This window comes from Drosophila subpulchrella, chromosome 2R (assembly GCF_014743375.2).
Source record: "Drosophila subpulchrella strain 33 F10 #4 breed RU33 chromosome 2R, RU_Dsub_v1.1 Primary Assembly, whole genome shotgun sequence".
NCBI classification, from domain to species: Eukaryota; Metazoa; Arthropoda; class Insecta; order Diptera; family Drosophilidae; genus Drosophila; species Drosophila subpulchrella.
The window spans coordinates 9,286,776-9,307,865 of record NC_050611.1 but is presented as its reverse complement, the minus strand read 5'-3'; the positions used below and the strand labels follow the sequence as shown (position 1 = coordinate 9,307,865).

Genomic DNA, 21,090 nt, shown 5'->3' with positions numbered 1-21,090 from the left:
TTAAGGTAAGTTTTACAAGAAAAAAAAATTTAGACTAAAGAATTTTTAGAGTTCATTAACATACCTTGATTATTCATTTTACGTCACTAATTATTGGGTGTTCACTGTAGCCGGTGCTGGGATGTCTCTAGATTTTTGGTATTTTTCGGAGTATTTTTGTTACCTGAACCAAAACATTCGTAATGAAGAGGAGAGTAATTATAAAAAAGGTAAAAACGAACGTAACTGGCTAAATAAATTTGCTAATATTGATTGCAGAGGGTAAAAACTTGCTGTGCATTAACTAGATTAACTTGCCATTGCATATTTCAGTGTACTTGTCTGGCGCCCACCCCCCAAACTCCTTGAACTTTGACACTGCCTCTCGAAATTAACCCTTGCACTTGTGCTTTCTGTTGTGTATTTGTCCATATTTTTTGTACAAAATGAATGAAAACGATGCTGCGGTAGGTGGACAACTAATATATTAACCCGATTAGCTAATCTTTCGTTTCGATTCCCGCAGAAAAAGGTCGTGGGCAAGCGGAATTCGGTGTCGTTCGATCAACAGGATCCCGGCCAGCCGAGATTTAGCTTCTCCGGGAGAGTTCAAGAGCTGGTCGAGGGCTACAATTCCGTCGTGCAGCTGCTGGCGCCCAAGTGGCCCTGGTTCCTCTACCCCGGATATCTGACATACGCCGTATACTGGCGCTACGCCAAATATTACAAGGGCAAGTTGCAGCTGACCCCCATTCCGAATCGCCTCTACGATCTGCTCATCAAGAACGAGCTGATCAAGTCGGAGCACTTGGTGTTCGCCAGCCGGGAGGTGTACGACACCTATGCGGAGTCGCCGGACGTCAACTTTGTCAACTTGGTCATCCGAGGAGGGCGGGCTAGGATCAACAAGGAGCAGGCCGGAGATGGGGGATCCACATCACGATCGGTCATCAAACAAATGCTCCAGGAGGCTCCACACACCATTGTGGCCCAGATTCTGCCGGTAGCCCAGTGCCAACCCAATTGTCTGTACGTCCAGGTGGGTAATTCTTATAACTACCATGAGGGTAATCTAAAAAAGTATACCATTTCAGGAAAACTTCTATGGCAACATATTGGATCGCTTTCGAGTCCGCTCCAACTGTTGGGTGCAACTGGAACACTTCGCCGATGAGCAGACCATACCCGGAATAGCAACTAAAGCCCATGTATACTTGCTGACGGATCCTCACGAGCTACCCGCCGAACTGACTGAGCTCATCCTGAGCAACTACTTCAACACCCCTCGACTCCTGCATCGTGGACACACCTACCGCATCGAAGTGAACGGCGAGTTGGTGGGCACTGCCACTTATGCCCACTATTACCTGATATTCGCCAACCTACGCCACGTCCACTTAAAGTGCATTCACCTGGAGACGAAGGGCAGCGAGTTCGAGCTGCAGGCAGTGGTGGCCAAGAACTTTAGCAACCTGGTTCAGGTGCCGTCAGCCCATAGTTTCCTGCCTCGCCAAGTTCTCGATAGCATAGCCATCGTGGAGAACTATCCAAGTGGCTTGCGAAAGCCCTATAAGCTGTTGCGCTCCTCAGTGGATGCCTTTCTGCCCAAGAAGTCCGCCTGTCTGTCTTCCAAGCACATCTTTCCTGTGTTCCTACTGCAGGGCGAGCGAGGATCTGGCAAGTCGAAGCTTGTAAACGCTGTAGCACAGGAGCTGGGAATGCATATTTACGGTGCGGATTGCGCGGAGATCGTTTCGCAGGTTCCCTCGCACACGGAGATGAAGCTAAAGGCGGTCTTTGCCAAGAGCCAAGTCAGCGAACCGCTCTTGATTTGCTTCCATAACTTTGAGGTGGGTTAGGATCGCTCGATTAATTTAGAAAGACAACTTTCTAAACAACTTACATATACTTACAGATATTTGGCATAGACAACGAGGGCAACGAGGATCTGCGCCTGCTCTCTGCTTTTCACGTGCAGGTCCAGGAACTCTTCAACCGGGATCGCAAGCACCCAATTGTGGTGGTGGCTTTGACCAGTGACAGGCACCTTAAGCCCATGATCCAGGGACTCTTCTTGGAGATCATAAACATTGAGATGCCCAGTAAGGAGGAGCGATTCGAGATCCTTCGCTGGATGCATGTGCGTGAGACTTTCAACGATGTTATCCACAACCAGAGGGCCATAGATCAATTGCCCTTGTTCTCGCGGGAAAATCAGTCGCAGTTCATGTCACGCGTGTCCCCCAGTTGGAGGCAAACCCTCAACGTGCTGCAGGACGTGGCTGCCAAGTCGCAGGGATTCCTGCTGGGCGACCTGCAGTTGCTCTATGACAGTGCGGTTCGCATGAAGATTCGCAAGAGGTTGGGTAAAACCACTTTGGACATGTCCCACTTCGCCAAGAACCTCACCGACATGCAGAGTTCATTTGCGGACAGTTTGGGTGCGCCCAAGGTGCCAAAGGTCTATTGGTCGGATATCGGAGGTCTGGCCAAACTGAAGGATGAGATCCAGAGCAGCATAGGCCTGCCACTCAAGCATGTCCATCTTATGGGCAAGAACCTCAGGAGATCTGGCATACTGCTCTACGGACCCCCGGGAACTGGCAAAACCCTGGTGGCCAAGGCTGTGGCCACCGAGTGCAACCTGAGTTTCCTTTCGGTGCAGGGCCCGGAGCTGCTCAACATGTACGTGGGCCAGAGCGAGCAGAATGTGCGCGAGGTATTCTCCCGTGCTCGGTCTGCGGCTCCTTGTGTGCTCTTCCTGGACGAACTGGACTCCCTGGCACCCAATCGTGGTGTGGCTGGTGATTCAGGAGGGGTTATGGATAGGGTGGTGTCGCAGCTTTTGGCCGAGATGGACGGCATGAGCGATGGCGATACAAGCAAACCCATCTTCATACTGGCCGCCACCAATCGACCAGATCTTATCGATCCCGCCCTCTTGCGTCCCGGTCGCTTCGACAAGCTTTTCTACGTGGGACCCTGCTCAACGGCCGATGACAAGGCAGCCGTTCTACGTGCTCAGACCCAGCGATTCGCCTTGGAAGCCAGTGTGGACATGGACCAGATTGCAGAGCGTTTGAAGAGTGAAATGAGTGGAGCAGATCTGTACTCCATCTGCTCGAATGCCTGGCTCTCGGCCGTGAGACGCACCATAGACAGACACTTGAGTGGAGCCATCACAGAAAGGGAACTAGTGCCGGAGAACGTGATTGTGGAGGCGGAGGACTTCACAAAATCATTCAACAAGTTCGTGCCCTCGATCAGCGCAAAGGATCTGGAGTATTTCAACAACCTAAAGACGACGTACAGTGTTTAAGGTTCTCGAAGATGGTTAACTAGTTCTAAGAGTGAGTTTTTTTACAGACATTTTATCGTTGTTTTTCAATAAACCCGTTGATAGTTCACAATTTCCAGCGAGCTTCCACTCGTTTCAGCCATTAGAAGGTGGAGTAGTTATAGAAATCTGATACCAGTGTCTAGGAATTGGATAATAAAAGCTTGGAAGACTGCAGGAGGTGCTTGATACCAATTAACCTTGGCCCTCTCAAAGTGAAAGTGACCTCTTATCATCTTGGGCAGAACCCCCCATGTAGAGTAGGGAAACTGCGTATTGGGACGATCTTTGCAATGATCTGTGCTCTATAATCTCGGATCGGGGAGGGGTTCCTTATCAGTTGCAGCCGGCAAACAGCCTGCTTATCGCGGTTCCCTGGTTTATGGCCCGCGCTAGGCAAAAGCTATTGATGCTGTCCCCTAATCTCAGTGGGTTTAGTTCGAGTCTGGGAGGTGCTGCGAGAGGTGTTCCCAAACAGTGTACATTTCCATTTCCATTTTACGTAACAGACATGGCGTTGGTTTGCGTGGAGGACTTTGAGAAAAAGGCCGCTGGCCAGCTGGAAAAGAATGCCCTGGACTACTACCGCAGCGGAGCCGGTGAGCAGTTCACCTTGGGACTGAATCGCGAGGCTTTTCGCCGGCTGCGTCTCCGTCCGCGTTGCCTGAGGGATGTCTCCCGCTTGGACATTGGCTGCCAGATCCTCGGGGAGCAGATGAAGTGGCCGTTGGGCATAGCCCCCACTGCCATGCAAAAGATGGCACATCCGGATGGAGAAGTGGGCAATGCCAGGGCGGCGGGAAAAGCTGGCTCCATCTTTATACTAAGCACGCTGTCCACCACTTCGCTGGAGGATTTGGCAGCCGGTGCCCCTGACACAATCAAGTGGTTCCAGCTATACATCTACAAGGATCGGTGAGCTGTTAATCCTACAATATTGGCACTATTACTGACTTACCATACTGATTTCAGTACCATAACAGAAAAACTGGTGCGCCGTGCCGAAAAGGCCAACTTCAGGGCACTTGTCCTCACCATCGATGCCCCCATCTTTGGTCACCGACGTGCCGATGTGCGCAACAACTTCAGCCTGCCGTCGCACCTAAGTCTGGCCAATTTCCAGGGCGTGAAGGCCACTGGAGTGGGCAATGCCACCATGGGCGCCTCGGGCATCAACGAGTATGTGTCCAGCCAGTTTGATGCCACCATCTCCTGGAAAGATATTGCCTGGCTGAAAAGCATCACTCATCTGCCCATTGTGGTGAAGGGAGTTCTGACTGCCGAAGATGCTGTGTTGGCCAGGGAGTTCGGATGCGCCGGACTCATCGTTTCCAACCACGGAGCACGTCAGATCGACACTGTTCCCGCCTCGATCGAGGCTCTCCCGGAGATAGTAAAAGCCGTAGGCGAGGATCTGGTGGTCATGCTGGACGGAGGCATCATGCAGGGCAATGATATCTTCAAGGCTTTGGCTCTCGGAGCGAAGACCGTCTTCGTAGGTCGTCCGGCTGTCTGGGGACTGGCCTACAACGGCCAGAAGGGCGTGGAGGAGATGCTTAGTGTGCTGCGAAAGGACTTTGAGATCACCATGGCGTTGATCGGCTGCCGAACCCTGAAGGATATTACCCCATCGATGGTGGTGCATGAGAGCCAATATTCCAAGCTATAAACCCCAAACCCCTTAGGATATATGCATTTATCTTATTATACTTTCTGTTATAACCCAAATGAAACCGTCAATAAAGATAAACTAAATAACAAAGATTAGTCTTAAATACTCTCTATTTAGATAAACATTGATTACCCCAAAAATTTCTGGGATTTTATAAAATCATGTATAGTTAAGAAATTGCTAATTGGAAGAACATTTAACCATTCTAAAATTCTTGACGGGAACTGAATACAGACAAATTTTTATATTTCCCAAATGTATTTAAACAATGCAATTTAGAAATTTAATTTAAAACGATTAATAATTACGTTAAAATTGTAAATACAAATGTAGTCTATATAAAACGTAATTTAAAAAGTAATTTTATTAAATTTAAGCAGAACTTTCAAATAATAACTAATATAAAATAAAATAATTATTTAAATATATAAAACCAATTCAATTTTTTAATTAGAAAAAGGTAACGGAAAATAATCATTCGATAACTATGTGTATTGAGTGTTTCAATTATCGCTAAATTCACATCACTGTACTGCATGTATACGAACTAGAATCTGATCTGGCAACCCTGGGCTGTCTGCAGAAGAAAAATTAACAAAACGCAAGAGTAAATGAAAAGACAATGCTAGACGGCTGGTACTGCAGATCCCTGGCCAACCAGGAGGAGGGCGGCATCAAGGACGAGCCGCCGAGTGACGATGAACCCCAGCCACCTGCCAGAGATCGTGTTCCGGCACTTTCCCGCGGTGCAGCGCCCGCTAGTTCATCCTCCGTCTCCGCGGGAATGGGAGCCAATGAAACGGACTTCAAGGAGCGCTACAAGAACCTCAAGAAGAAGCTCAAGTTCCTCATCTACGTAAATATCTAAAGTTGAACTTGGCCAATGGCAAGTCACAGCTTTTTGTGTTTACAGGAGAACGAGTATTTCCAAGATCTGTTGCACACCAACCAGCGGCGTCTGCTAAAGGTATCCCGGGATCGCACCTTCCTGCTGGACCGCCTGCTGCTGTACGAAAAGCCGGCGAAGGACTCCAGCGACAGCGATGCCACCGACAGCTCCGATTCGGAGCCAGCATCAACGTCAGGAGCAGGAGGATCGCAAGCATCCAAGGACGCCAGTCGCCGGAAGCACAAGGACAAGGGGACACCTGGCACTCCGGGTGTGACCCCGCACATTCCCACTGTGGGCGCCACAAGGGGACGAAGACGCAAAATCCTCACAGGAATGATGCCCACGAACCATGGAATTCAAGCAGCTGCTGTCAAAAGACAACTCACCGCCACAGTTTCCCCTTCGCAGCAGCAACTGCAGTTACAGACTACTCCCAAGGAGGTGTCGCCTGGCCTGAGCCAAGCGGAGATCGCCCGTCAGCTGCAGGAGCGACGACCCACACCCCTGGAGCTCATGAGTCCCGAGGCCACAGTGCCCACCACGATGCTCAGCGATGAGAGCCCCTCCAAGTGGTAACTACTTGTGCATTTTCTGTGTTGGAATACCATTGCAATAACCTTGTTTTCCCAGCTATCCCAACGAGAGCCTGCACCACCTGATGGAGGACGATGGATCCCATTCACACGAGGTGGCGGCTGAGGAGTGCGTGCCCATGGAATACACCAGTTAATATTTACACAAGGCTATAAACTACTCGGCCTTAGCTAATAAACTAAATAGAAACCAACGATTTTGTATCTATATATGATCGATCTGACAGTACTGGTGGAATCCATTGGTGTTCTGCTGTATGTTCGTCCATTTTTCTCTTTTCGGTTTATTAATTCTGCTGCAATTAACACTTGAAAGTTCGTGTTTGTAGATTAAGGTCAGTGTTTATATATTATTCTTATTTAAAGTGGGCTTCTATTGCAGCTATAAATGCATCCGCATGCAAACAAACATGACTTATGGTGGAAAGAAACATTTTTACTAACGGAGATGGTGTTATTACATTTTTATAAAAATTTAATGTTTATGAAGAAGTCAGGAACAGATTTCATATGAATACCAATTCATAATGTAATGAATTTGTATATAAAATATGTATGTATAACAAAATTACACTCAGAAAAGTGTAGGATATTAGTTACATCGCTAGTTTCAAAATATCAAATTAAAATTTTTAGTTTCACTGCTGGATCTAGCAAGAAATAAAAATTAATCAAAACATTTAAGTCAGCTGAGTTCTTTAAAGATAATTTAATTAAGATAATTCGATTACCAACCATTTTGAGGGCGCGAAGGGGCCGTTTTATCGATAGGCCGCTGGTATCGACTGCGTGTGGTGCGCCAGCCCTGGCCAATAAAACGCAATGCGAAACAACCCTGGCATGCCATTTTATTTCGACGCGACGCGAGTGAAGAAAAACAATTGAGTTTTTTTTTTGTTAAATCGTGAGAGATCGGCGGCCATTTGCCAATTAATTGCTGCGACAGGAGACCAGGCGAAACGAGCGCCATCAGATGAGCAACGCGTGAACGATGGCGCTGAACAAGAGGAACAGCTCGCACTCGGACGCAATTTCGGGCGCCGAGGTGGACTACAAGTTTTCGTGTCGCTGCTGCCTGAAGACGGATGTGGAGTACCTCAAACTGGACTCGGTGGTGGTGGCGCGCAGTCTGGATCCGGCGGACACATCGGACAAGATCCCCCTGCTCCGGTGCCTGCTCTTCTGCGTGAGCGCCGAAAATGCCCCCGAGCTGCCGCAGTACATCTGTATCGAGTGCAGCAAGAGCCTCCAGGTGGCCTACTACTTCCTTAAGAACGCTCTGCGTGCCCACGAGATCCTGTGTCGCAAACTGTGTCCCAAGCGGGGCCAAAGGAGACTTAATGGCTCTCTGGTCCAGGAGCCGGAGAAGAAACCCGGAAACCCAGTAGTCCCTCAAGAAGTATGTTTGCCTTAAGGGCCTTACATTCCCAGCATAAAACATCCCCTTCCTTCACTTCCAGCTGGAGACGGAGATGAAGCCGTTGAAAACCATGCGGCACGAGTGCCAGGTGTGCGGAGTGGTGGTCTACAATCGCCTGGAGCTCAAGCAGCACATACGCCAACATGCAGGTACAGGTTACCCCCATAAACCTATCATGTTTCATGTTTCTCACAGGGCGAATCCATTTCCAGAGGGTCTTTCGTACAACTGCAAGATGTGCAGCTTCACCACGCTGAAACAGCGCGTACTGCTGGAGCATTATATCAACATTCATGGCCTGTCCACTGGCCAGGCGGAGGAGCATGTCAAAAACAAGGACTTGCCGGCGCCCAGATATGAAGAACCCAAGCCGGTGTGCACGCTGGAGGACATGGAGCTGCTAATACCCACTGTTCTGACGCCAGATGACTACGCGCAGCCACAGCTGCAGCCGCATATCGATTCCGAGCAGCTGCGCGACATTGAGCAGCAGCTGGCCGTCAGCATGGGCGAAACGGTGCCCGGAGTAGACACTCTCACTTCCACCTTACCGCCCATGGACACGCCCAATGTGAGCATAGGGACCGAGTACCTGGTCCTGCCCGATGGCTCGCTGCAGCAGGTCAATGGAAGCGGTGGGTTTAGCTAGCTACGAGTAACTAATTAAGAAAAATCACTCATACCGGTCCGTTTGCAGGCGTGGTCATAGAGTATATCGATGACAGCAAGCCAAACAACGCCTCCAATGTCAATATCAGCCTACAAAATCTTTTGGGTGTCAATGAGCAGAGTGTACCGATGGATATCGATGTCAGCGAGCTGATTGTGGAGGATGTTATGCCGCAGCCAAGAGGTAAGATGCGCCCGCCAGGCAGGTAATACGTTTCTACAGTCTACCATCTTATACGTTTACAGCCAGGCCAAAGCCAACAGCTGGCGGATCGCCCGCTTACAAACACAAGTGCAAAATATGTCCGAAAACATTTTCCACTGTGACACGCCTCAAATCTCACCAATTGACACACAGCAGTTAGTTGATTTCACCTATCTTAATGCAAGGTTTTTAAATGACAAATGATGACTAATTCCCGTGCCTTTGTTTCGAACAGATTTGCCCAAGTTCTTCTGCGATCAGTGCGACTATTACTCGCTGCGCAGCGCCGATCTCATAGAGCATTACAAGATGGTCCACCATCGGTCTGATGAAAACGGCAAGAGTGACAAAGAGCCGGATTCACGTGTCTTCTCGTGCGACATGTGCCTCTTCGAGACGCGCAACGCCAGTCAGCTGCGAACGCACTACACGGATGGGCACAGGGTCCAGCCTACGGAGGTGCAGCTGCGTCCCAGTTGGTCCAGTGAGGCGGAAGCTAGCATTCTCCAAGCTCCAGCTTCGAGTGGCGTTGCCCCCAAGCAGCTGCCTTCGGTCAGGAAACCAGATCACAACGACATCCCAATTGGCATTAAATGTGAGTCTTGAGATTGGAATAGGAGCTGTATTTCGGAGAGTTATGAAATGATTCGCAAATGAAATTTTCGTCACTTTTATAGTTTGTTGATTTCATTATTTATTTGATATTTGTTTCATGCTGAGATCACAGCTCATCTGGTTTTGTTTCGAGTGTCACTCGTAGTTTTCTTTTTATTTAATTTGTTGCCTCTTTATTTAACTCATTTGGCGGTGATTTTCTGGCACACCATTTACCATCAGTCTACACAAAAAGTACAAATGAATGTATATATTAAACAATAGTAAACATTGCATACGAATTTTAAATCTGTTCTACACGCCAACATATTCAAATATTTTAATGTATCGCTTTTATCAAGGTAATTCCATATTTTGCTAGTAAATTTGAGCTTAAATCATAATGGCATTTAGTCTTTGGCCTTCATTAGCGGGTAGGATTGGGGATTTCCTATAGCCAACGCGGTGATGACACTCGAAACAAGTTCCAAAGGCTTATATTCCATATTAATAAGAGCAAAATCTACGGCACATGGTATTGTGACTTTTGGTAAGGACTAAACAGGATTAATTCACCTATTCTAAATGTTTTGTGTGAATTTTCGAGATTATTTTTAGTATCCTTAGCTTACAAACTAACAAAGTTTTATTTTAATCCAAAAGTTTATAAGTGTGTTCAATGAACACTGTTCATTTTTCTGTTTAAAATTGTTCCTTTTTTGCATGTTTGTGTTGTAATGTCTTGCAGATCCGCCAGTTGTTGTGGAACAGCAGGTACCAATGCAGCAGCCGGCGCCGATGGCCACCACATCCACGACCATCACAGAATCGGGCGAAATCAACGTGTTGGTGGATGCCACGCCGCTTTTCTATGCGGCAACCGCCAGTAGCACAGCTGTAGCGACGAACCCGCTGCCTGTCCCAATGACACCTGTGGTGGACTCAACCGGAGAAGCTAACAGCAATGCATTTGGAATCTTTCCCGAAATCTCAGACGGCACTCTGCCAGTGAACGAAGCCGTTCAGCAAGCCGTTCAGCAAGTGGCAGCCAATACATCGAACATTTCGATCTTTGGCGACATGCAGGATTTCATTGACAACACCGATGTGGCTGCAATTTGCACCATACCCGCTGACGATATGCCCGTGGTGGATGGCGATGACATTGTGATTGATAATAACAATATCAGTCTGGACTTTGATGCCGAGAACTTGTTCGAGGACTTCGACGAGGAGGAGGATGCGGTGGGCGAAGAGGAGGAGGAGGAGGAGGCGGACAACGATGACGAGAATGACAACAACGATGCTGCCACAGATCAGAATCTGCTGCTAACCAGTGACGATGATGATGTCGACGACTTTGACGACGAGCAATCGAAGCATTTGCAGAAGCCCTACTGCATATACTGCAACAAGAAGTTTACCAGCCAGTATAAGTTTGAGAACCACATGTTTGTCCATCGGGGTGAGTCAGCTGGGCCACTTCTTGTAATCCAATACTTATATATCTGTTTTTGTCTTCAGGTCTGGCCCCCTATCGCTGCGAGCTGTGTACCAATCTGTACAACATGAAGCGTCTGCTGATCAGGCATTACAAAACTGTGCACAAGCGAATGCCCACGAGAGACATGGTCCAGGCCAAGGGCGATAAGGTTTCAGTAGCCCGCACTAACATCGAAAAACTATATCTTGGCAAGATGAAGAGTAAGCTGGAATACAACTATATTTAAAGCTCACCATCAGCAATTTCCATCTCTATCTTTAGAACCAATGCTCATGTGCGCTAAATGTCCATTCGAGTGCGAATCAGATGCGGATATGCGGCAGCATCTAAATGCCCACCACGGCATTAATGATGGCGGTAAGTAGTTTTAATTTCTTATTTAATCACAAGTGATTATAACAATTTATATACTAAAACTGGTATGCTAATCAATTAGCTGGGTTACAAGTATTATTACTTTACCATTAATTTTAATGAATGATTATTAATACCATACATACTATATTGATTTCAGTTTCCATACATGCCAACGAGGTGTTTATTATACGCAGTAAGTAACTTTGGCACTAATCAAACCATTTTCCACGTGTAAACTCATTTAACTCCTTATGCCCTTATACTACAACTTGCCCAATCTATTCACAGAATTACCCTTTGAATGCCCGCGCTGCATTCGATCTTTTGCGGCCAAAAGCACCCTCAGCCGCCACCTGCAGCGCAGCCATTTAGTGGACACTATTATAGAGATGCAAACGCCACAATCGGTGGAAAGCACCACTGTAACCTTGACCACATCGTCGTCCACAAGTTGTGGACCAGAGAATCCGGTCTTTGAGGAAAACAAACAGATTGAGATGATGCAGACGGACGGTGGGGCTGAGATGATGACGGCGGCGGCTTCAGGCAATGGCGGTGGCAATGGTAAGAGCCTCAATAGCCTTGCAAGAATGAACTCAAATTCCCATTCCAACTATGCCCAACACACGCCAACACACAATTCGATTGATAATCCAAAAACGCTGTTGCTCAACGATGAACAATGATCGTTGATTGTTGTTGTTCTCACCAGAAGTAGCTGGCAAAGATGATGGATCGGGAATAAAAATGGAACCGGCAGTGCCAGAGGAAGAACTAGATCCAGTGACATTGGACGCAGCCACGGCAGTGACGACAACGGCTATAGCAGCAGCAATAACAGCGGCAGCAGCAGCGGCAGCTACATCCTCCGAATCGCCCATCACAACGACAGCCTCATCGTCGACCAACCTCTTTCCCACGCCCACACCGTTTGATTACGACTATGACTTCATGGGAGATGCAGCCCAGCGATCCACGCCCAATTCCCATGCCATGCCCAAAGCCATAACGAATGCCCCACCAAGCAGTCATCTCAACGGAAGCGACAAACTATTGACCACCGCCGCCCTGGCTGCATCGCCAGTGAAGGGTTTGCGCTCCAACTCCCGTCTGCTTCGAACTTCCACTTACGCATGCAAGATATGCAACAAGACTTTCGACGAACTGGGCAAGCTGGTTAAGCACGAGATGGAGCTGCACTCCAATACGGAGCCATCGCGGTGGGGCTACCAACACAAGTGTTCAATCTGCAATACGACGTACCGAACGCTCACTCTGCTCAAGTTCCATATGAAACGGCACGGCGCCCGGAAATCACAGTGCAAGCTCTGCCCCAAAACCTTTGTGAACAACGCTGAGCTGGAGCGGCACACGAAGACAAAGCACGGGAAGGAGAAGACGCTGCGGTGCACGTTTGATGGATGCCGGAAGACGTTCGGTTTCAAGCATCATTTGGTGCGCCATCAGAACGCAATGCACTTGGACGGGCGGCATATATGCTCCGTCTGCAACAAGGATATGCAATCCAGTCTGCATTTGAGGAATCACATGAGCGTGCACAAGGGCATGGCGACCTACAAGTGTCCCAAGTGCGAACGTTCCTACTTGCGGCGTGGAAGGTAAGGCGATGAACCTGTACTAATCAGTTGCACACTTTATTAAAACCTATTTTTCATGTAGACTCACAAGCCATGTTCTCTTGATTCACAATATCCGGCTGACCAAAGAAGAGATAGCTGACATCTCTGCACAGTCTACGGACCCTAACAACTCTACAGATTTGAATGAAACACCTCCCAGTTGCAATAAGGATGTGGATGGGGAAAAGGAAATCAAGGAGGAGACCGCAGCTGCATGCAATAATTCCAAGTAGTCCCAACTCATGCTCTCACCAATCAAGCAACGTAGCCGCACAATGTACAAAGTTTGATATAGACTAAGCTCTTTTCCTCTCCATCGTTTTAGCACATCTAATGTCTTAAAGTTTACATTTTAAGTTGTAGACTAATCACATTAAATTTAATCTCTCATATAACATAACCCGCATAATAGATATAAATTCATTCATCGACATATATCTATGTATAGCGAACAGCGATGGATTTCAGTTAATTTGTAACGTATTATGATCGCCCACAACTTGGGCAACATGTAATTTGTAGAACCGCCTTAAATGTAATTATCCGCCTCAGGATGTCAGAAAATCATCAATTTGATACCCAACCACTATTGAGGCAATCTCCACCAGCTGGCTCTGCTTTGGCCAAAGAGAAAGAGCTTCAGAGTTAGTGTCTATAACGCATCCAATATTATGTTTTTTTTTATTGCAAATCGACCCTCCTATGGGTCATGTATTTTATATATATGCGAGCAATAAATGTTCTTAATAGAATAACATGAAGTTTATTTTGTATCTTACTTGTTTTAACAGAAATATAAATTAGAAAACTGTATGTCTTTAAAAACAAACCATGTTATATAAATTAAACTACTTCTAATATAAAATTCGAGATATTATATTCATTTAGGTCAAGGAACCTCCTTTTTGAAATTGTTCCACTTCCAGCTCCACTGGTTTTCCAGGCTCAGTAACTGCTGGTAGGATACAAAGTCATCTCTGGCGAATTCCTTTAAGCGAGCCAACTGCAGCATAGCCTCTTCCTTGGAATAGATGGGACCTATCAAACTCACTGGAGAAGGCTCCTCATCATCATCCCTGTTTGAGATGGGTTCGCTCTTGACCAGTATGGCCTCGAACTCCTGCAGGTCCAGGCTGTCACCGGTGGCATTATATGCTATGTTGTTTCGCTTCCGCCATTTTTGAAGCCATCCAGAGGAGGCTGTGAAATCGGTGTAGCCCGCTTCGTCCGCTATCTGCTTGGCCTTTTCCCGGACCATTTCACCGGATACGGGTATACTCTCGCTTCTGGCCCGGGAAAACCATTCGAAGCAAATCTCATCGATATGAGTGCCCTTCTGACTGAGGGGATTCCTTCGCATCTGGTTCATTTTCAGTTCTCCAGTCGCCAATCCTCTCCTGATCGCCTCTCTGTGTTTTAAAATCTCAGCTGCTTGAGTTTTTCCAATGTTAAATCTAAATATATCTTAATTATTATCTATTTTTATAAGCAATGCAGGGACGGTACCTTTTCGCTAGATCCCGTACTGTTAGTTTATTCTGCTCATGGGTTCGGATTACTTCCATTTTCTCCTCCAAACTAAGCAGTTGTCTTGGTTTTCTGGGTCGTCGCTGTAGCATTTCCATTGACGTACAGGATCATTGAATAAGGGTAAGCCCTTTCATTAGTTGAAAGTAGTAAAACTCGCTGCAAAATTAACGAATTTCCTTGTCCGCTCAAGGGAGTGTCCGTTCGCCCACACACTATATATATATATTTAGTAGTGTGACCATGGCGAACGTATACCAATAAAAACAATCAGTGGCGTAATCAGGATTTTGTCAATGGGATCTTCCGAAGAGTTTTTGATTGGATACGATAAACTGTATATTGTCTTTTTTAAATTTAAATACGTTTCATACAATCTTTTTGGTAACCCAACTTAACTCTTTACACCACTCTTGAAACTGAATGTGTACACTTTTAGTTTCTGAAAATTGTTCAATGAACAAAGGGACTCCCCCGAAAAAGCCCTTAGCGACCGCCCCTGGAACTTAAGATACTGCACAAGAACAAAAAGGCCGCCGGCATGAGAATTTTGAGTGACCCTCTAGACGGTCACACTAATTTTGATCACAAAAGAGCGGTATAAAACACAATACACATTGTAAGCCGAATATATTTTTGAAACAGCCAAGAACGAAAGGATTATCCAGCAAAGAAAAGCATCCCAAACAACTAGAGCGCCATGGACGCCGCCACATCCCTAGCGGATCCCGCGCTGGCGGCCATGAATAAGCTGAACAAGGGCTCCAAGTGCCGAGCATGTCTATCGGTGGACCGGAAAACCGTGCAGCTAAGCGCCGAGATCCCCAATCTCCAGAAGTCGCGCACCTATGCCCAGTGCCTGAAGCAGTGCACCCACCTGGACCTGCGGGTCATTAGTCCCGGTGGCTACCTGTGGCCCATGCAGATATGCGTGCGCTGCTGTCGCGCCCTGGAGGTGGCCATGCACTTCGTGGAGATGGCCCTGGAGTCGAATCTCAAGCTATATGCAGAGGCGAAAAGCGTCAAGTTGCCCAGTCCCACGGGCGAGCTGAAAAGAAAGGCCAGCAGCGAGACCCTTCACTGGAATCAGTTCAGCCAGGAGTTCGAGCAGTTCGTCGAGGGCTACGAGGGCATGCCTGGGCCAATTGAGGAGAATGTGCTCTACATGCGAGGAGCCAAGGTGCCCCGACTAGATGCCGATGCTTCGAGCAGCAAGAAAGCGCCTAAAGAAGATGAAGGTGGGCATCTCTTATTTTACAATTTAATCAATAGTTAACCTTTCTGCCCTCCAAATAGTCATCCTTTTCGATGTGAAATACGACACCAACGACCTGGAGGAGGAGGACGAAAACGACGGTTCGGATGCCAAGAACAATGAGACCTTCTTCGAGAGCAGTATTACATCAGGAGATTCAGCTATTTCCACCTCGGTGGGCGGCAAAAGTGGCGAGAATAATAACAATTATAATTTCAATAACAAGAACGGCGATATGTCCGATGCGGAGTGTGATCTTATACAACGCGCTCTGTATATGACACTGAACGATGATGCCAGCAGCCAAGGTCCGAAGGAGGAGTCCAGTCATCATCTTAAATGTAAGCCTTTAAAGAAAGTTTAGTGATGCTAATCATAATCATTTCCTTACTTTTAGCCAATGGTGTAGAGGAACCTACTACTCTTGTGCTGGAAGAAGCCAGCACTAGCAACACAATGGTTAATATACCCATTTTAAAATGCAATGTTTGCCAGTATACGGATACCGATGCTGAGCAGCTAAGAAGTCATTACAAAAGTATTCACAAAATATCTATGGCCGAAGATGACATAATTGGCCTAAACAAAAGTGGGTTGTCTTGTTCATTATAATCCTTGTAAATGCTTCAAGAGGTTTATGTTTTTAGATCAAAACTTCAAGTGCCGACCTTGCAATAGTTATGAGACGAAAGACAGAAGCGAGATGCAGAAGCATCTCATCGATCACCATAAAATAGATGGTGACTTTGGTAGGCATCTTAGAAGATCCCCATCTCGAATTGTCCCTTACTTATTTTTTGTATCCATTAGAAATGTACTGCTACATGCAGGCAAACTGCCCTGCCTGCGACAGGATCTTCAAGGATCAGCGGTCGGCCAGAAAACACTACACCAGGGTACACACTCCCGCGAAGGTTTTGGTGTCGCCGACTGAGACATACGCCTGCAAGGAGTGCGACAAGGTGTTCAGCCAGAAGGCCAGTCTGCACAGTCACCAGCGTTTCTGCCAATTGAAGGATTCCGTGCATTGCACCTTTTGCGATCAGGAGTTTAGTACCATGCGCAAATACGAGCTGCATCTGCAGCAACTGCATGCCGTGGAAACGCTGCACGAGTGTGAGATCTGCCGCAGGAGCTTCAAGAGCGCCGACACCCTGACCTTGCATCGCAAGCGACATTCGGAGAGGCATTTCCAGTGCGACAAGTGCTCGCTGAACTATGTTAACTCTGCGGAATTGCGGGTGCACTACGAGCGAGCCCATGTAAACGAGGAGCAGGTCAGCTGCCCCACCTGTGGCAGCCAGTTCCAAAACATGGCCTTGATGCGCGAGCACGAACAGAGGAGTCACCAGAAGACAAAGGTCTGGCGCTGTGAGGTGTGCAACTTTGAGACGAAGACTAGGTGGCGAAGGCGTCAGCATCAGTACGAGCACATGGAGTATCCGTACAAGTGTCAGGACTGCGCCGGCGAGTTTGCAGATCGCAGCAAGTACGTAGTATAGCTTACCCGGTCTAGAAATCATTTCTAACATTTGTGCAACTTCTAGGTTCCGGCAACATTCCAAGAAGGTGCATGGTACCGAGCTGAGCGACGAGCAGCTGGCCGAGATGTTCCGTGAGAAGAAGGGCTACACCAATCGGCACGATGCATTCAACAGGTCGAATAATTCGCTGGAGATTCCGGGCTTTACGGAGGACTGCTTCACCGAGCTGAAGAGTCTGGGCGTGGACTACGACGACATATCCACAGATCTCTTTGCCAACTCCACCGACCTAGACAACCTGCTGAATTTGATACCCTAAGAACCGACCGCCGATCCATTTACCTGCATAGAATTTACAAAATCAAACGGCACGAACTATAGCTGACGAGAGCTAGAAGACTGTCTGCACTTTACAAATCATCCCAAAACCGACATTTTACACACACCCCTCCCATTATTTCAGTTCGGACAACTTTTTTGCTCAGAGAACTGAGATCAAAACATACATCTTTACATGTATCCGCAGTAAAACCATGATTTTTTTGAAGTCACAATCTCAATAAACTGGAAGGAAACACGCGCTCTGAAGCGCACAAAATTGGCTTGAGTTCGATTTACACTCGGAAGGAGTTTGTATTTAAACTATTTCAATTTCAATAACTAATTAACACCCTGGATAAATTTGGACAGAAAGTCGGTGGGCTTGGGATCCTGCGACTCCTTCCAGTAGCGCATGATGTGGCCCTTCTGCTTCCAGATCTCCACGGATTCCTTGAGCTCCATTTGGCCCTGTGGAGAGGATTGGTATAGTAGCATACGGGTATTGTGTGAAGGAGGGCCTTACCTTAATGACCAGCATGTCGATCACACGGATGTCGGTTACGCTGCGATGCTTGACGAACTCCTCGCGCAACTTGTCGCGGCACTGCTCCACGGTCATGGGGATGTCGTAGTCCATTACTGCAAGTGCAGGGATTGGATTATATGGCGTCGGGATGCGGACTCTGATGACATAACCAGGAGCACTCACCGATGTAGGGAATCTGGCGGTACCAGGCCTTGTACAGGTTCAGGGCTCGCTTCCGGGCCTCCTCCCGGTCCACGGACAGGATGGGGCGCACCTGCTGCACGGCGCGCTTCACGGCTTCACGTCCGGCCATTTGATTTGTTTTTATTTCGTTTTTCCTACGACAAATATTGCTCGCAGCAGAGCAGTGTGGCCGTACTTTAATTTGTTCAAATGGACTATGGCAAACACAACAAACAACTTATTTGCTAATTTTACATTTATTTTGAATTTATATGTCGTAATTAGCTTTTGTTGCCACATAAATAAATATTACATCTTAGTAAAACAGTCGTTAAAAATCGCTTCAAATACAACATTTTGCGAACGTTCACGCAGACTAGAGTTTATGCGAAATCAGCTGATTGGCCTATCAAAAATAAACAGCAATTATATTAACAAATTTTTAAATGTTTATAACTACAGTCATTATCAGACTAACAGCCAAGAAATTGATTAAATTTATAAACATTGGTAATGTATGGAACAGCTGATGAACAGCGGATCAAAAATAAACGCTTTAACAGTTTAGGGAGTACCGTACCCCTATTATTTTATTGTTTTTTAAATTTAACTGAATATTTTTGGTATTTTGGTCTACGACGGAGTATCAGTCTGATTTCGTGTTCTTTGGTCACACTAGACAACGGGGGAAATTGTCACTTGCTTAATTTTTTTGTTTGTTCCTCCAAAATGTCCACCAGATCCTCATTCGGTGATGAGGAGCAGACAAAAGTGCCCCGCATCATGACCTTCCGTCCCAGCTACGAGGAGTTCAAGGACTTTTCCGCCTACATAGAGTACATAGAATCACGCGGAGCTCACTTGGCCGGCTTGGCCAAAATCCAGGTAAGTTGGCCCGGCAACCCCCTTGACTAATTGAATAGAGTTAACGTATGCTGTCTATCCCTAGCCACCGGCGGAATGGGTGCCCCGTAAGTCGGGCTACGACATAGAGAACATCAACATGACAATTCCAGCGCCAATCAGTCAAGTGGTCACCGGGTAAGTGCCTCTCAATTCAGAGCCATTGGCACTCAGGCAAGGAATCCCTTTCGACTAGCAGGGCCCACGGGGTGTACCAGCAGATTAACATCCAGCAGCGCCGCCAGATGACACTGCGCCAGTTCATGGAGAAGGCCAACTCTGAGCTCCACCAGACACCGCGCCATTTCGACTACGAGGACCTAGAGCGCAAGTACTGGAAGAACATCACCTACATATCGCCATTGTACGCGGCCGACGTCAAGGGAACCCTGAGTGACGAGGAACTGGACGTGTGGAACATCGGCCGTCTGGACACCATCTTAAACTTGGTCAACACAGACTACAACATCATCATCGATGGCGTGAACACGGCCTACCTCTACTTTGGCATGTGGAAGAGCTCCTTTGCCTGGCACACCGAGGATATGGATCTGTATTCCATTAACTATCTGCATTTCGGTGCACCCAAAACCTGGTACGCCATCCCGCCGGCCTATGGCAGACGTCTCGAGAAGCTGGCCAGGGAAACCTTCGCCGAGAACTACCAGGAGTGCAATGCCTATCTGCGCCACAAGATGACAATGATCAGTCCGAAGGTGCTGCGCCAGCACAACATACCCTACAACAAGATCACCCAAGAGGCGGGCGAGATCATGATCACATTCCCCTTCGGCTACCATGCTGGGTTCAATCACGGCTTCAACGGCGCAGAGTCCACCAACTTCGCGTCGAAGCGTTGGGTCGAGTACGGCAAGCGGGCGAGTATCTGCCGGTGCCGGAGCGACATGGTCAAGATCTCGATGGAGACCTTTGTGCGCCGTTTCCAGCCGGAGCGCTACGAGAATTGGCTGAGGGGCCAGGATTTTGGCTGTCACCCCGAGGAGCCGGGGAAAATATGCGCTGCAGCGCCGCCCACCTTAAATGAGTCTGAAAAACAAGCAAGGTATTAAATTAGCCCACGAATTCAATGACTTTTGTACTAAGATAACCCCAATACTTTAGTTTGCGTGTTGTCAAACCCAAGGGAGAGTCGCCACAAAAGCGTGGCTGCTCGCTAGCTGGCAATGGGTGTGATTCGAATGCGGAGCCCACCGATGACGCCGACGACAGGGCCAGTGTCAGCAGCCACAACAGCTGTCGCCAGCTGCAGCCCGTTGTGAAACTGCGCAAGCTCCCACCCAATGCTTCCGTACCTGAACCAAGTTCCGCAACAAAGAGATACGACTTCAATTCCGTGGCCGTGGTGAAGGTCAAGCGTTTGTGGAATGACCTGCCGTGTCCAGAGACCGGTGTCAATCTCCTCACCAACGGTGTGGTGAAGAACACCAAGCGTATGCGCTTCCAGACCAAAATACTCACACTTGACGATGAGGATTGAAGATGCCACTAATAACGCTGCTTCACGGCAGTCTTTCGATCTCCTTGTTATATTTTCGTGCGGCTGACATCAAAGATTTTTTAGCGATAGTCTTTTTGTATTTTTCATAGTTTTTAAACAGACATGACGCCATCACAATGAAGATATGTGTATAGAATTTAGGAGACGAGCAAATTCATATGCAAAAAATGTACAAAATTTATAAATCTTTAAGCTGTAAATGGAGCGAGGCAACATTTGCCCCTTCATATTTTTGTAACAAGTGTCAGTTCCCACCGAAGGCAGTATTGCACAACAATTCGAGTTGTATAAAACAGAAATCCTTTTACACAGTAACGCCCAAAATATGCAATGTCTATAATCAAACAGATATGGGGCTTTAGCCTTTGATATGTTATGACATGTGTAAAATTCCTTTGCAACAAAAAGCGGAACGCCTTTTTAATTGGCAACCAATTAAGAATTAAGAACTGCGATTCGCGGGCTATAAAAGCATTCAAAGTCTTTCCTTTCGCCAGTTACTTCTTAGCC

General features: G+C 47.3%; 8 protein-coding genes across 13 annotated transcripts; 6 read left to right on the top strand and 2 right to left on the bottom strand.

Moving 5' to 3' along the window:
• Positions 1–110: 110 nt before the first annotated feature.
• Positions 111–3,389, top strand: LOC119550506 (peroxisome assembly factor 2). 2 transcript variants are annotated; one of them, XM_037859210.1, is made up of 5 exons: positions 111–209; positions 313–446; positions 506–1,018; positions 1,074–1,829; positions 1,895–3,389. In XM_037859210.1, exons 2-5 carry the CDS (start codon positions 426–428, stop codon positions 3,296–3,298), a joined length of 2,694 nt encoding a protein of 897 aa, XP_037715138.1. In that variant the 5' UTR covers positions 111–209; positions 313–425; the 3' UTR covers positions 3,299–3,389. The 2 variants fall into 2 exon arrangements, with proteins under 2 accessions (XP_037715138.1, XP_037715137.1); XM_037859209.1 differs by lacking the exon at positions 313–446 and having other exon boundaries at positions 147–209.
• Positions 3,390–3,743: 354 nt separating this feature from the next.
• On the top strand, positions 3,744–5,077 carry LOC119550507 (peroxisomal (S)-2-hydroxy-acid oxidase GLO5). Its single transcript, XM_037859211.1, has 2 exons — positions 3,744–4,231; positions 4,289–5,077. The coding sequence occupies exons 1-2, from the start codon at positions 3,828–3,830 to the stop codon at positions 4,983–4,985; spliced, it is 1,101 nt and encodes a 366-aa protein (XP_037715139.1). The 5' UTR covers positions 3,744–3,827; the 3' UTR covers positions 4,986–5,077.
• A 464-nt stretch (positions 5,078–5,541) lies between these two features.
• Positions 5,542–6,667, top strand: LOC119550245. Its single transcript, XM_037858819.1, has 3 exons — positions 5,542–5,844; positions 5,902–6,452; positions 6,511–6,667. The coding sequence occupies exons 1-3, from the start codon at positions 5,611–5,613 to the stop codon at positions 6,608–6,610; spliced, it is 885 nt and encodes a 294-aa protein (XP_037714747.1). The 5' UTR covers positions 5,542–5,610; the 3' UTR covers positions 6,611–6,667.
• A 631-nt stretch (positions 6,668–7,298) lies between these two features.
• Positions 7,299–13,614, top strand: LOC119549980 (zinc finger protein 526). Of its 5 annotated transcripts, none has more exons than XM_037858381.1 (13): positions 7,300–7,872; positions 7,934–8,042; positions 8,106–8,528; positions 8,591–8,746; positions 8,809–8,922; positions 9,003–9,362; positions 10,110–10,826; positions 10,886–11,065; positions 11,127–11,222; positions 11,380–11,415; positions 11,511–11,786; positions 11,938–12,841; positions 12,903–13,614. In XM_037858381.1, exons 1-13 carry the CDS (start codon positions 7,465–7,467, stop codon positions 13,093–13,095), a joined length of 3,972 nt encoding a protein of 1,323 aa, XP_037714309.1. In that variant the 5' UTR covers positions 7,300–7,464; the 3' UTR covers positions 13,096–13,614. The 5 variants fall into 5 exon arrangements, with proteins under 5 accessions (XP_037714311.1, XP_037714309.1, XP_037714310.1 ...); XM_037858379.1 differs by having other exon boundaries at positions 7,301–7,872; positions 11,935–12,841; XM_037858383.1 differs by lacking the exon at positions 8,809–8,922 and having other exon boundaries at positions 7,299–7,872.
• Positions 13,601–14,593, bottom strand: LOC119549982 (tigger transposable element-derived protein 3). Its single transcript, XM_037858385.1, has 2 exons — positions 14,369–14,593; positions 13,601–14,316 (listed from the first exon to the last, which is right to left on the bottom strand). The coding sequence occupies exons 1-2, from the start codon at positions 14,485–14,487 to the stop codon at positions 13,752–13,754; spliced, it is 684 nt and encodes a 227-aa protein (XP_037714313.1). The 5' UTR covers positions 14,488–14,593; the 3' UTR covers positions 13,601–13,751.
• Positions 14,594–14,939: 346 nt separating this feature from the next.
• LOC119551372 (zinc finger protein 175) lies at positions 14,940–17,726 on the top strand. The gene is made up of 6 exons (XM_037860694.1): positions 14,940–15,627; positions 15,686–15,985; positions 16,042–16,233; positions 16,292–16,393; positions 16,455–17,133; positions 17,192–17,726. Exons 1-6 carry the CDS (start codon positions 15,090–15,092, stop codon positions 17,445–17,447), a joined length of 2,067 nt encoding a protein of 688 aa, XP_037716622.1. The 5' UTR covers positions 14,940–15,089; the 3' UTR covers positions 17,448–17,726.
• LOC119551374 (NADH dehydrogenase [ubiquinone] 1 alpha subcomplex subunit 6) lies at positions 17,727–18,372 on the bottom strand. The gene is made up of 3 exons (XM_037860695.1): positions 18,159–18,372; positions 17,973–18,088; positions 17,727–17,917 (listed from the first exon to the last, which is right to left on the bottom strand). Exons 1-3 carry the CDS (start codon positions 18,286–18,288, stop codon positions 17,789–17,791), a joined length of 375 nt encoding a protein of 124 aa, XP_037716623.1. The 5' UTR covers positions 18,289–18,372; the 3' UTR covers positions 17,727–17,788.
• Positions 18,373–18,837: 465 nt separating this feature from the next.
• LOC119549289 (probable lysine-specific demethylase 4A) lies at positions 18,838–21,087 on the top strand. Its single transcript, XM_037857238.1, has 4 exons — positions 18,838–19,043; positions 19,108–19,199; positions 19,261–20,124; positions 20,184–21,087. Exons 1-4 carry the CDS (start codon positions 18,888–18,890, stop codon positions 20,557–20,559), a joined length of 1,488 nt encoding a protein of 495 aa, XP_037713166.1. The 5' UTR covers positions 18,838–18,887; the 3' UTR covers positions 20,560–21,087.
• The last annotated feature ends 3 nt before the right edge of the window (positions 21,088–21,090 follow it).